This window comes from Carcharhinus amblyrhynchos, chromosome 17 (assembly GCF_965287045.1).
Source record: "Carcharhinus amblyrhynchos chromosome 17, sCarAmb.v2.hapA, whole genome shotgun sequence".
NCBI lineage: Eukaryota > Metazoa > Chordata > Chondrichthyes > Carcharhiniformes > Carcharhinidae > Carcharhinus > Carcharhinus amblyrhynchos.
The window spans coordinates 35,469,727-35,482,675 of record NC_137340.1 but is presented as its reverse complement, the minus strand read 5'-3'; the positions used below and the strand labels follow the sequence as shown (position 1 = coordinate 35,482,675).

The following is a 12,949-nucleotide window of genomic DNA, read 5'->3' as shown; positions in this document are numbered from 1 at the left end:
AATGGTCTGTGAGTTTGCACGGTCATTTGAAAGTAAGGAGGTGTGGAGATGGGCTTGGCAAAGGTGTTTGTCTTCATCGAAGACATATTGAAGGCTCCAGGGAAGTACTGAACGACGAAGGGTACCCGTGTTTGTCTTCTGAGGAGGCCTGTGCGTTTTTTCACTGTGGCATGTCGGAACTGTTGTTGATCGATGAGTTGAACACCATATCCTGTTCTTACAAGTATGTCCTTCAGCATCTGTTGGTGTCTTTCGCAATTCTCAGCTGAGCAGATCCTGTGTATGCTGCTGGCTTGTCCGTAGGGGATGGCTTCTTTCATGTGTTTAGGGTGGAAGCTGGAGAAATAGAGCATCATGAGGTTAACTGTGGGCCAGCAGTACTGTGAAGTGTTGAGCTGACTGTTCTTGGAGATGTGTTTGTCCAAGAATGCAACTAATTCTTGAGAGTAGTCCATGGTGAATCTGATGATGGGATGGAACTTGTTGAATGTCATCACCTAGTTGCTTCAGTGATTGTTCGCCATGACTCCAAAAGGAAGAAAATTTCATTAGTGTACAGCGTTAGTTGAAAGTCAACATGTCAGACTGCACATTTCAACCAGACGAAATCAAAGTTCTCAGCCAGGGCTCAATTGCTGACTCACCACCAAAATGGACCCCATCAGTCCTGCAGCAGAGAGGAATTAACCAGGTGAATGAGGGTCCAGGAATTTTTCTACAAACCCCAAGAGGCCATCAGCGAACCCGATGAGACAGCCAATGAACCTGAATGGCCGATAGAGAAATCTATAGTGCAGCAACTGAAGGAGTGTCAAATTGGATCCCTCCAGAAGGCTGCATTCAACATGTATGCCCAAACCGTCAGAAGGTGCGCCAATGCCAGATTCATCAGCCGCACTCAAGACAGCCCTAAATATAACCTAAGCACAACGCAATGCCATCCACGCTCAAGACCAACCGCAACATTGTCATGAAAACAGCAAAGGAGGGACTACCATCATAACAAACAGAACAGATTACTGCAAAAAAAAGGTATATCGACAATGCAACAATAAGGAACACTACAGTTACTTGAAGATCTAACCAAAGAACACACCTGTCAAACTCAGACTGATCAAGACCTTTGATCCGTACCTTCAGAGAATCCTCTATGCTTTCATCCCACATACTCCTCGTGTTGAGATTTCTACTCCCTTCCGAAGATACACAAGGCCAACACACTCAGCCATCCCATCGTATCAGGCAATGGGACACGAGAACCTCTCTGGCTGTGTCGAGGGCATCCTGAAACCCATCGTACAAAGAACCCCCAGTTTTTGTCGCGACACTACGGACTCCTTATAGGAACTCAGCACCTATGGAGCAGTTGAACCAGGTTCACTCTTCGTCACAATGGATGTCTCGGAAATCTACACCAGCATCCCCCATAAAGGCTGCAGTGCTGCAACGGCCTCAGTACTCAATGCTGACAACTGCCAACATCCAGATGCAATTCTACAACTCATTCATTCCATCCCAGACCACAAGCTTTTTATTTTCAACCACCAGTTCTTCATCCAGACACATGGAACAGCCATAGGGAGAAATTCACACCGATATGCCAACATCTTCAGGTTTGAACAAGACTTATTAACCGCAGAGGACCTTCCACCAACACTATACACTAGATACATAGATGACATTTTCTTCCTTTGGACTCAGTGAACAGTGAACAATCACAAATAATTACATGATGAGGTCAAGAAGTTCCATCCCACCATCAGACTCACCATAGACTACTCTCCAGAATCAGTTGCATTCTTGAACACACATTCTTCAACACTTCACTGGACCGCAAACCCTCAGATAACCTTGTGATGCTCCACTTCTCCAGCTTCCACACTAAACACGTTAAAGAAGCCATCCCTTAGGGACAAGCCCACCATATACACTGTCTGCTCAGATGAGGAGGATCGCAATAGACACCTACAGATGTGCTGAAAGACGCCCTCGTAAGAGCAGGATATGGCGCTCGACTCAATCAACAGTTCCGATGCACCACAGTGAAAAACCGCACATGCCTCCTCAGAAGACAAACACAGGACACAGTGGTCAGAATACCCTTTGTTGTACATCCCCAGAGCGGAGAAGCTACAATATCTACTCTGGAGTTTTCAGCATGTCAAAGATGAACATCTTGCCACTCCCACACCTCCATTACTTGCTTTCAAACAACCGTGCAACCTCAAACAGACTACTGTATACAGCAAACTACTCAGCCTTCAGGAGAACAGCGACCACGACACCACACAACCGTGCCACAGCAACCTCTGCAAGATATACCAAATCACTGACATGGATGACACCATCTCACGAGAACACCTTCCACTAGGTACATAGCACATACTCTTGCAACTCGGCCAATGTTGTCTATCTAATACGCGGCAGGAAAGGATGTACCGAAGCATGGTACATTGGGGAGACCATGCAGACGCTACAACAATGGATGAATGGACACTGCTCGACAATCGCCAGGCAGGGGTGTTTCCTTCCTGTCGAGGAACATTTCAGCAGTTAAGGGCATTCAGCCTCCGATCTTCAGGTAAGCATAAGCATTCTCCAAGATGGCCTTCAAGACACATGACAATGCAGAATTGCTGAGCAGAAACTGATAGCCAAGTTCTGCATGACGTCAGCCTCAACCAGGATCTTGGATTCATATCACACTATCTCTAATTCCCATGATTTACCTGGGTTTGCAAAATCTCACCAATGGTCCTGGCAGGAGACAATTCACATCTCTTTAACCTGTGCTTAACTCTTTCTCCACGCATTGCCTGTACCGTAAAGACTTGATTACCTGTTAAGACTGGCATTCCAACATTATCTTGTAATTGAGTTTGTGTCCATATATCCCTGTTTGTGAACCAAACTCTTCACTCATCTGATGAAGGAGCAATGCTCCAAAAGCTCATGCCACCAAGTAAACCTGTTGGACTTTAACCTGGTGTTGAGACTACTTACCGTAATGAGGTCAGGAGTGAGTGGCCCTAGCAGAGCCAAACTGAAGGGCAGTGGATAGTGTTATTCAAAAGCATGTGCTTCTTGATAGCACTACTGATGACACTTTACTTATCATAAACAGACTGATGGGGTAGTATTTGGCCAGGTTTGGATTTATAGGATTAAAAAAAAATCTCTGCAGTGAGGAGGCCATTCGGCCAATCAAACCTGCACCAACAACAATCCCACCCAGGCCCTAGCCCCATAACTCCACGTATTTACCCTACTTATCCCCCTGACACTAAGGGGAAATTTAACATAGCCAATCCATCCAACCCTCACATCTTTGGAGTGTGGGAGGATACCAGAGCACCTGGAGGAAACCAAAGATGACATGGGGAGAATTCACAAATTTCAGTGTCACCTGCGGCCTGAACTGAATCTGGGTTTCTGGCGCTGTGAGGCAGCAGTGCTAACCACAGTGCCACCATCTGCTACCCTTGCTCATATTTGATATTTTCTTCACCAGGTACAGGTATAAATTAGTTTTTACAAAATGTGTGCATCATTGTTGTTTAGGATGCAATAACTAGCAACGTCAGTTTGATTAGTTTCGATCCTACTCACGTCATCAGTGGCACTTATTGACATCTGATTCCATTAAATATATCAACTGGGTTTTTGGAAGTAGAAAGTCCAGCTTAGCATTTGCTTAGCTAATTTGAGAGTCCGTTGTCCAGCTGTCTTGCATGATCATAACTTTTCCAGATTTATACATGCATTCATTATTTGTTCCTCTTGGAAAGTAAAACTGCAGTTGCCTGAACACTTCAATTTGGAGCAGATTAATATGTACTCTATAGAAACATTCAGTTCTTGCTTTTGTCCTGTTTTGTGTGTGTACAGGACATACCTGGGTACTTTTCACATTTGAGTAGATGTCAGTGCCGTAGTTGGACTGGAATAGCTTGACTATTGTTGGCATCGGCAACTGTTTCCAAGCTGCAGTAGTCACTGATCATAGTGGTTTAACGATCTATCCAGAATGGTTATATTCCAGTTTGAAATAAATGAAAAACAAAATCCAATTGCTGAAACCCTGTAGATTCTCACTCAAAGTCTCCTTGAATCATTTAACATTTTTAAAATGATTTTCTCAAAAAAAAATTGTGCACCCACAAAGGTGATTAGACTGAAAAATCTAGTTTACTTAGAATCCCTATAGTGCAGAAGGACGCCATTTGGCCCATTGAGTCTACATCAATCATAATGCCACCAGACCTTATCCCTGTAACTCTACGTATTTACCCCACTAATCCCTCTAACCTACACATCCTGGGACAATTTAGCATGGCCAATAATCCTAACCCACATATCTTTGGACCGTGGGAGGAAACCAGAGCAAACCTATGCAGACATAGAATGTGCAAACTCCCACAGACAGTGGCCCAAGTCAGGAATGAAACACAGGTCCCTGGAGTGTGAGCAGCAGTGCTAACCACTCTGCCACCCTTAAGAACCAATGGCTGCATCCTGCGCAGCTCCACAATGTGTCTTAATTCTCAACTATCCCAATTATTTTCTCCTGCACTTGTAAACAGGAAAGTCTGACACCAACTAACAATTTTGCTAACCAGAATATTAATTATCGTCAGTCTGTACTCCGGATCTGTAACTCTTAGAACATAGCTTAGGGTGCCTGGATTCATATCACATAACTGTTACATCTAGCAGGCTGGGGGGAAAAAAACATCAGCTGAAGGGGAATTATGATGCACAAACATGCATTGATATAAAGGAAGTATTCTCATCTTTTAAAAAAAGCAATCATATGGCATCTGGTTCAAAAACAAGTAAATTCGCCCAGCCCACTTTCCACCAAACTGTCTGATGCATGGAATGAAAGGAACTTATCCTTTTAGATAAGTGGAAAATGAAAACAGAAGAATGATTGCCAAGAAAACCAAAGGCTTTAATTAGGTCAATTATATCATGTATTTGACTTAAATACATTTGACTTCAAGATAAATAGTTATACATTCTACTGCAAGAGATTTTGGCAACTCATCATTCATTTTTCCATTTGTCACCTTTGTTAGGGAATGTGCTAGAAGATGAAAACAAAGACTCTAAGCTCAAAGCTTTAGGTCAAAGTATTCACATAATTCACTTCCAAGTTAACAAAGTTAACCAGAGGGTCATCAGCATCTCAAAGCATGGAAATGCAAAGATGGCATGGTGAGGTGGGGATGGAAAAAAGGCAAGAAATTAAACCATAGCTACAATCAGAAAAACTAGGAATACAGTTTACCTGCAAGCTTGATCCCTTTGGCAATTCCGTGCACTTCAAATCACTTAATCGAATTTGCTTTTTTCCCATTATCTTGGCATTTTTACACTGACAAGGTTTAACAATAAACATATGTAAATTAATTGAGCAATTTATATGATAGATCTTTACTATTTTGTGACACCACTGGTATGCATTTCAATGAAGTTTGGTAATCAAGTGCAGTGCCATCTTAAGGGAAGATTTCTAAAGTGCTTGCAACTGAAAATTACAGCTTTGTTTTGTAGTAATTGGTCAAGACTCTTTCATTTCCAATTTTGCACGCAAATTGTTTCAATACCATTAATCTGTTATAGAAGTGTTTTTTGCTTCATTGGGGAAAGAAAAATTGACACTAAGTATGCCTTTAAAATCCATCAAGCGAATAAAAGCAAATCAATTGTTGCAATGCAAGTTTTTTTGTTTTTTTAAAAAATCAAACCACAGAATTTCATTGGGCCCGAGCTTCTTTGGATCGTAATCAACTTTTGTCATTCTTTTTCCCGCTTCAGCCCATCTTGCTGAAACCTTCTGATTCAGGCCAGGCAAAATCCAGCATACTTGAGGCTCTGTGTCAAAGCACAGGAGAATCAGAGTGAAGAGGCCACAACCCCATTTTTACAGCACTAGCTGCCATAAACCAACTAAGTATAATGGTCCAGTGAAATGTTAAGTGTCTATTCTAAGTGGACAGGATTTATTCAGCTGAGGAAAATCAGATGGGGGTGGGGGAAGGGGTGGAGGACTGGAAGTTGGGTGGTGATCAGAGGCAACGGGGCATTCATCTTCATGGACTAAGAACATTCTTGAAGAATTTGTATTTCCTCAGATACTAAGTGTTTACGTTGTACTCAGTTGTGTTTCTGGAGCAAAAACATTTCTACAACAGTGTGGTAATTAAGCAGTTTAAAGAAGCTGGAAGCCTCTTAATCCTGGTAGGTGTGTACAAGGCATCACATGGTAATTTACGATGTTGAAAAAAAACCATGGCTGGAAATTGTGCTACAAACTTTGCTTTGAGAAGGATGATCAACCACTTGTGAAAAGGCAGCAGTCTTTTTGCAACCCAGAGCCAGTCTATGGTGGAAGTGCTGGGATGGTAGGAATAATGGTAGGAAGGACTATTTCTTACGTGGCGAAAAACTGCAGCAGGCGATGGTGCAGAGGGACCTCGGAGTCCTTGTGCATGAGTCGCAAAAACCCAGCCTGCAGGTGCAGCAGGTGGTCACGAAGGCAAATGGGATGCTGGCCTTCATAGCAACTGGGATTGAATATAAAAGTAGGGAGGTCTTGCTGCAGCTGTATAAGGCATTGGTGAGGCTGCAGCTGGAGTACTGTGTGCAGTTTTGGTCGCCGTACTTATGCAAGGATATTTTGGCCTTGGAGGGAGTGTAGAGGTGGTTTACTAGGCTGATACCGAAGTTGAGGGGGTTGAGCTATGAGGAGAGGCTGAATAAACTAGGCTTGTACTCGTTAGAGTTTAGAAGAATGAGGGGAGATCTCATTGAGACGTATAAGATGATGAATGGGATGGATAGGATAGAGGTGGAGAGACTCTTCCCGCTCAGAAAGGACAGGAGGACTAGGGGGCACAGCCTCAAGATAAAGTGGGGGGGGGGGGGGGGGGGGGGTGCGGTTTAGAATGGAGTTGAGGAGGAACTTCTTCACTCAAAGGATGGCGAATCTCTGGAATTCTCTGCCCGTTGAAGTGGTGGAGGCTGCCTCGCTAAATATTTTTAAGACGCGGGTTGATGGGTTTTTGATAAGCGAGGGGATTAAGGGTTATGGGGAGAGGGCGGGAATGTGGAACTGAGCCACGACAGATCAGCCATTATCTTATTGAGCGGCGGGACAGCTCGAAGGGCTAGATGGCCTACTCCTGCTCCTATTTCTTATGTTCTTATGAGCACCTGCAAATGTTTCTTGTGCCCACCATGAAAAGTAATACACAAAATGCTGCTCTGCAAAACATGGAGACACCACCATTTAACTCAGGCACCATTTCAAAGACTTCACAAATTTTCCTTTCCATCCTGACTTTTAATCTCAGATGGAATTCCTCTTTCTATTATTTTTGGTGCGCGCGTGCAAATGAGGCAGAGTGTGCGACAGAGTGAGTGAATGCATGAGTGTGAGACCAAAAATTTGGATGTGACTTCAGGTATTTTGAAAGGGCAATTAGTATATTTCATACTTTATGTTAATAAGCTTTGCATTTCTATTCCACAAGACTGGTTTATCATAAACTAACAAGTTTGTTGATTATTGAAAAGCCTGGTCAAAGTCTCTTTTATTCTCAGGAACAGTAGCAAAAGTAAATAATTGGCAATAATTGGTGAGCGAATCAAACTTAACTACTGGTGTGACCTGTGGAAGAGTGGGGCTAATCAAACTGCACAGTGCTCCCATCCCAGATATAACACAACATTCACAACTATGCAACTGTCCTTGGCATTTCTTATTCCAATAGTCTTGTCACTGATCCCTTTCTTGCATACCTCATCACCCACATTTGTGATTCCTTTGTGTTTGTCCTTGAAAAAATTAGGCCAAATCATTTTTGCAGCTTCCAAAATACCACCATCACAATATTTCAGTAGTGGATTTGCTCAACCACACCCTCAGATATCCTTATCCCAAACAAAACCTTTGTTCACCCATGCAGGTAATACCTCAGGTAAAGCTCTCTTTTCCTCCCCAGTCCTTGGTTTGTGCACTACGAAATATATAGCATTCAACTGGGTTACGTGATTCATCACGTCTTGAATGAACCACATTAAGCACCATTAGTTCTCAACCTTGTCAATGAAAACATCCACTCTGGACCACATCAAATAAAATACAAATAATGCCAAACCTCCTCCCCCCACCCCACCAACAAATCTCCTTACAGCTCACTGTCCCTCTTTCATCCCCAAAACATGAGATTTATTTAACTTTGATACCAAGCTGAAACCATCTGTTGAGTGTCATCTGCAACATTTCCCCACACCCCCTCTAACCCACCCCATTCCACTCTAAATGCCCTGAAGCTTCCTCCAACCTTTACCCAGAAACTTTATTCTTCTACTTGCACTCCTATCATGCTCTCACCCTGTTTAGCTCATTCACGGGAACCAACTGATATTTCTTTTACCCTACAACCAGCAAAATACAGAACATTAAAAACTTTCCTTCCTGGCTCTCAGGCTAGCTACCATTGTAAATAGTTCCCTCTTAGCCACTTCACCGTTCCCTTTGAAAACTAACATCAGCCCTATAAACGGTGGAGGTTAGATCATTGGAAGTATTTAAAGTGGAGATGGACAAATATTTGTTAGATTGAGGAAGAGGGCTATGGCAAATGTCACAGAAAAGGAGTTAAGGTCGGCATAGATCACCCATGTTTTTAATCAAATGGTGGGGCAGGCTTGGTGGCCTACTTCTGCTTTTATTTCATATGTTCTTTTTGTACCTCCAGCAAGCTTCTACTCACCCGGACACCTTTACCTCTGGTGCTCTCAAGGATCTTTCCTTGACCCCACCCCACCACCCTCTTCCTGATCAAGACAATAACGACCCAGCAATGATGAAGGAGAAAATAGAAGACAATGCATTAATGAACAGCATAAAAGAGAAAAATTGTACGAAACTAAACATCTAAGTGTACTGCACTTTGAGGGACAAAGGCTGGGACGTTGAGAATTGTGCTGTATTATTTGACAAGCCATTCTTTCTCAGCCATCTAAATGGCTTGAAGAAAATGCAGATATTCAAGTTTTTATTAACTGTCATTAAATAACTCAAACAAGTAAATTATATACCAGCTTATGTTCCACAGGCATCTTTTCTTTGGGTAATCGTGGATGGTCCTCTGGTCCACTGCTAAATTCAGATAAAGGTTCGATATTAAAAATACTCATTTTTTTCTCCATTTACTAATATCAAAACTAAAACGCAAGAAGTTCATCAGCTAATTTAACATCAGCACAAAGTGGCCTCAAAGCTGTATTCAAGCTAACAAAATAAAAAGTCTAATAGCAATTTAATGATGAATGTAGGTGCCCATTGTCACATTTGCTGGGGGAACTGTCACAAATTTGGAATTTCTGCAAACATTCATGAGAAAACAGCAAGCTTAAAACACGTCTTTTGATTACAACAATCAGCAAGCAAAAATACAAACATCTGTGCAAGCGAAACTAATTCTAACTGTCCTCTTAAATTTTATATGGTACATCAGGTGTTCTTAAAATGTTCTAAGTATTAATTTGGATTGATCCTCTCATTGCCATGTTAGTGTACTTTTTAAAAAAAACTCGAGTGCACAATATTTTAATAAAAACTTGTAACACTTGGTCTAACAGTGTTACATCAGCTTAACTTGATGAAGCACAAATTTCTACTGAACGTATGCAACAAAGATGAAGAGGAAAATTAGATCTTCTTTACAATTACTCTCGTCCGTTTTAGAGATAATCGAATTAAAACATAGCTTATGTTAATCTTTGTGAAGAAAGGAAGTTAAAAAAACACTGTATATCTGAAAAAGTATTTATCCAAGGTGTTTTTATTGGGAAGAAAACCAAAGTTTTAATTTACTTGGTAGACAATTAAATGGAAAAAGAATTGTAACATATGGGAATTCTCTGGCCGTTCACACCCCACCACTGCTAACGGGAATGGAGAATTTGGCACTCAGCCAAATCTCCATTCACTGCAGCGAGACCAGAGAATCCCACTTGTGGGCAAGGTCAGAAAATCAAGCACCTAGTATCCAAAGTGGTCCCAACAGCAACAAGACATCTGTCTTTTAGGTGACAATGCACATATATACAAACACCACACTAGTATTATATTTTAGTTTACATTTTAAAATGCACTAATTTATAGGGCTCCTGTGTGAAGAGCTAAGCAAACCCATTTCAAGCAACTGGACAAGATATACACAAGTGTAAACGAGAAGATTCCATGTAAAGTGTTGCTCGGTTATTTGTATTCATGTGTTCAGTCTCTTGGATTCAGAGGCAGATTGACATTGTTGCTACTGGATCATTATCACTTACAGTGGTTTTGCAGGTTTACATATAGATCTGTGCACTGGCCAGTCAACCTTCTGGCATTTCACTGAACAATACACTTGCTTGCACTGTGAACATCTATTTGATCCTGAAAGACAATTATGGAACAGAACAAAGTCACTGCAAAGAACTATCAGTTTAACACAATTAAATGTCATTACATTAAAATATCACCTCAAGATATGGAACCAGGTCTCAAGACATGTCTCCACCCCTTCACTGCTTATGCCGCTCAACTCGAGCCATAATCCAGCCATGGATGAAGTACAATTTTCTCCAGTTAAACACGAAGATGAAAGCCACCATCTTCATCATATTGAAGACTCTATCCATAGCATTACTTCTAAACCAGCCACACACAGTAAAACAGTTCACAACTTCTGCACCCTAACTATGCCATATGTATGAGCTTCCAACTGTATATAGTTCATCCCAGAATGCCTCCTACCACCTCAAATATCATCCATTGCCACCCTGCCTCCACCTATCTGATGCTAAAACTCCATTTTGCGTAATGTCACTTATAGACATGTAAAGATGTTTGTTCACCAGTTTACTGAAAACAACTCATTTATTTACAGCTTAAAACTACAGAGAGATTTACAGCCTCGTGGATGAAATCTGCTCCCAAGATGACTCGGTGTACAGAAGCCTGCACTTACCAGGGTGATCCCTTACCCTGCTGCCCAACTGGTTCCCCAGATCATGTGATCTTTACTCTGCAGACTGATCCTGATGAGAGACAATCACCTCAAAACAAGTATTTCAATGCTCTCTTGGATAGTCTCGCATTCTTCAGCCCATCTAAAAATTTGCCATTCATATCCAATGCTGCATCAAGTCCCACTCAACCATCAACCTTTTGCTCACTAACCTATGGCAACTTTCCATTGACCTTTCCTTCCATCCCAATGTTCACATCCATTCTTGGCTTTATCCCTCCCATTTTTCTATAATACCAAATGCTCTGTTCCTTCAATTCTGCCTCATCATGCATCTACATATCCTTCCACACTACGTCATCATATTACTCAGCCAGCTTAGACCTTTGCAGGGTTCTTTCCCATCACCCCTATATTTCTCGAGCTACCTCACCTCCTGTAAGGATTGCCTTAAAACCCAACTCGACTAGATTATGTATTACCCTTAAAATCATCATTGGTTTTGTCAATATTTTGGTCCAATTTCATGCCTGAAGTGAATCATAAAACCCTACAGTGCAGAAAGAGGCCCTTTGGCCCATCAAGTCTGCACCAAACACAATCCCACCCAGGCCCTACCCCCACATCCCTACACATTATACCACTAATCCCTCTAACCTCCGCTACCCTGGACGCTAAGGGGCAATTTCTTAGCGTGGCCAATCAAACTAACCAGCACATCTTTGGACTGTGGGAGGAAACCGGAGTACCTGGAGGAAACCCCCAGACACGAGGAGAATGTGCAAACTCCACACAGACAGTGAACTGAGAACTGAACCCAGGACCCTGGAGCTGTAAAGCAGCAGTGCTAACCACTGTGCTAAGTGCCTCAGGCTGTTCCCCCCCCCCCCACCCCCCCCAAAACTTAAAGACAATATGAAGTTGCAGAAAGTTGCTGCTGCGTCTCACACACACACACACGGGCAGTGATTTGGTCAATTAGGTCTTCACTGGCTCCCTTAATGAGCAATGAACCTAACAGCATTTCACCTTCTCCTCATAACTTTACACATTCTCTCTTTTCTGAAAGTACTCTAATACCATGTTCAATGCCTTGATTGGACCTGCCTCCATCATATGCTCAGGCAGCACAACCCAGGTCTTAACCACACTCACAGCATGGAAAAGTTTCCCACGCTTCTTTTATCATTAACCTTCAATGTGCACTCTCTTTCTCGATCCTTCCACCATAGAAAATATTTTATCCTATCTATTCTGTCCAGTTCTTTCATGGTTCTGAATGCCTCTATCAAATTTCCTCTTCACCTTCTCTTCTCCAATTTATATACATTAAGTTCCTCATGCTTAGAACCATTCTCAAAAATCTTTTCTGCACTTTTCTTAATTTTTTCACTTTTTGCACTTTTCCACTTTTCTTTCAGGAACTGGCAAATGGAATTTAATGTTGGCAAGTGCGAGGCGGTCCACTTTGGTAGGAATAATGGTAGGAACGACTATTACTTATGTGGCGAAAAACTGCAGCAGGCGACGGTGCAGAGGGACCTCGGGGTCCTTGTGCATGAGTCGCAAAAACCCAGCTTGCAGGTGCAGCAGGTGGTCACGAAGGCAAATGGGATGCTGGCCTTCATAGCGAGGGGGATTGAATATAAAAGTAGGGAGGTTTTGCTGCGGCTGTATAGGGCATTGGTGAGGCTGCAGCTGGAGTACTGTGTGCAGTTCTGGGCGCCGTACTTACGCAAGGATATTTTGGCCTTGGAGGGAGTGCAGAGGAGGTTTATTAGGCTGATACCGGAGTTGAGGGGGTTGAGCTATGAGGAGAGGCTGAATAAACTAGGCTTGTACTCGTTAGAGTTTAGAAGAATGAGGGGAGATCTCATTGAGACGTATAAGATGATGAATGGGATGGATAGGATAGA

The 12,949-nt window shown here is 42.4% G+C and overlaps 1 protein-coding gene across 1 annotated transcript in view; it reads right to left on the bottom strand.

Moving 5' to 3' along the window:
* Window positions 1-12,949, bottom strand: part of tdrd1 (tudor domain containing 1) — an 82,791-nt gene that overhangs the window by 58,290 nt on the left and 11,552 nt on the right. The window contains exons 4-6 of the mRNA XM_080205297.1: window positions 10,357-10,459; window positions 9,115-9,175; window positions 5,294-5,380 (exon numbers count right to left, since the gene is read on the bottom strand). Coding sequence (XP_080061423.1) covers window positions 5,294-5,380; window positions 9,115-9,175; window positions 10,357-10,459 — 251 coding nt within the window. The remainder of the gene's footprint in view (window positions 1-5,293; window positions 5,381-9,114; window positions 9,176-10,356; window positions 10,460-12,949) is intronic.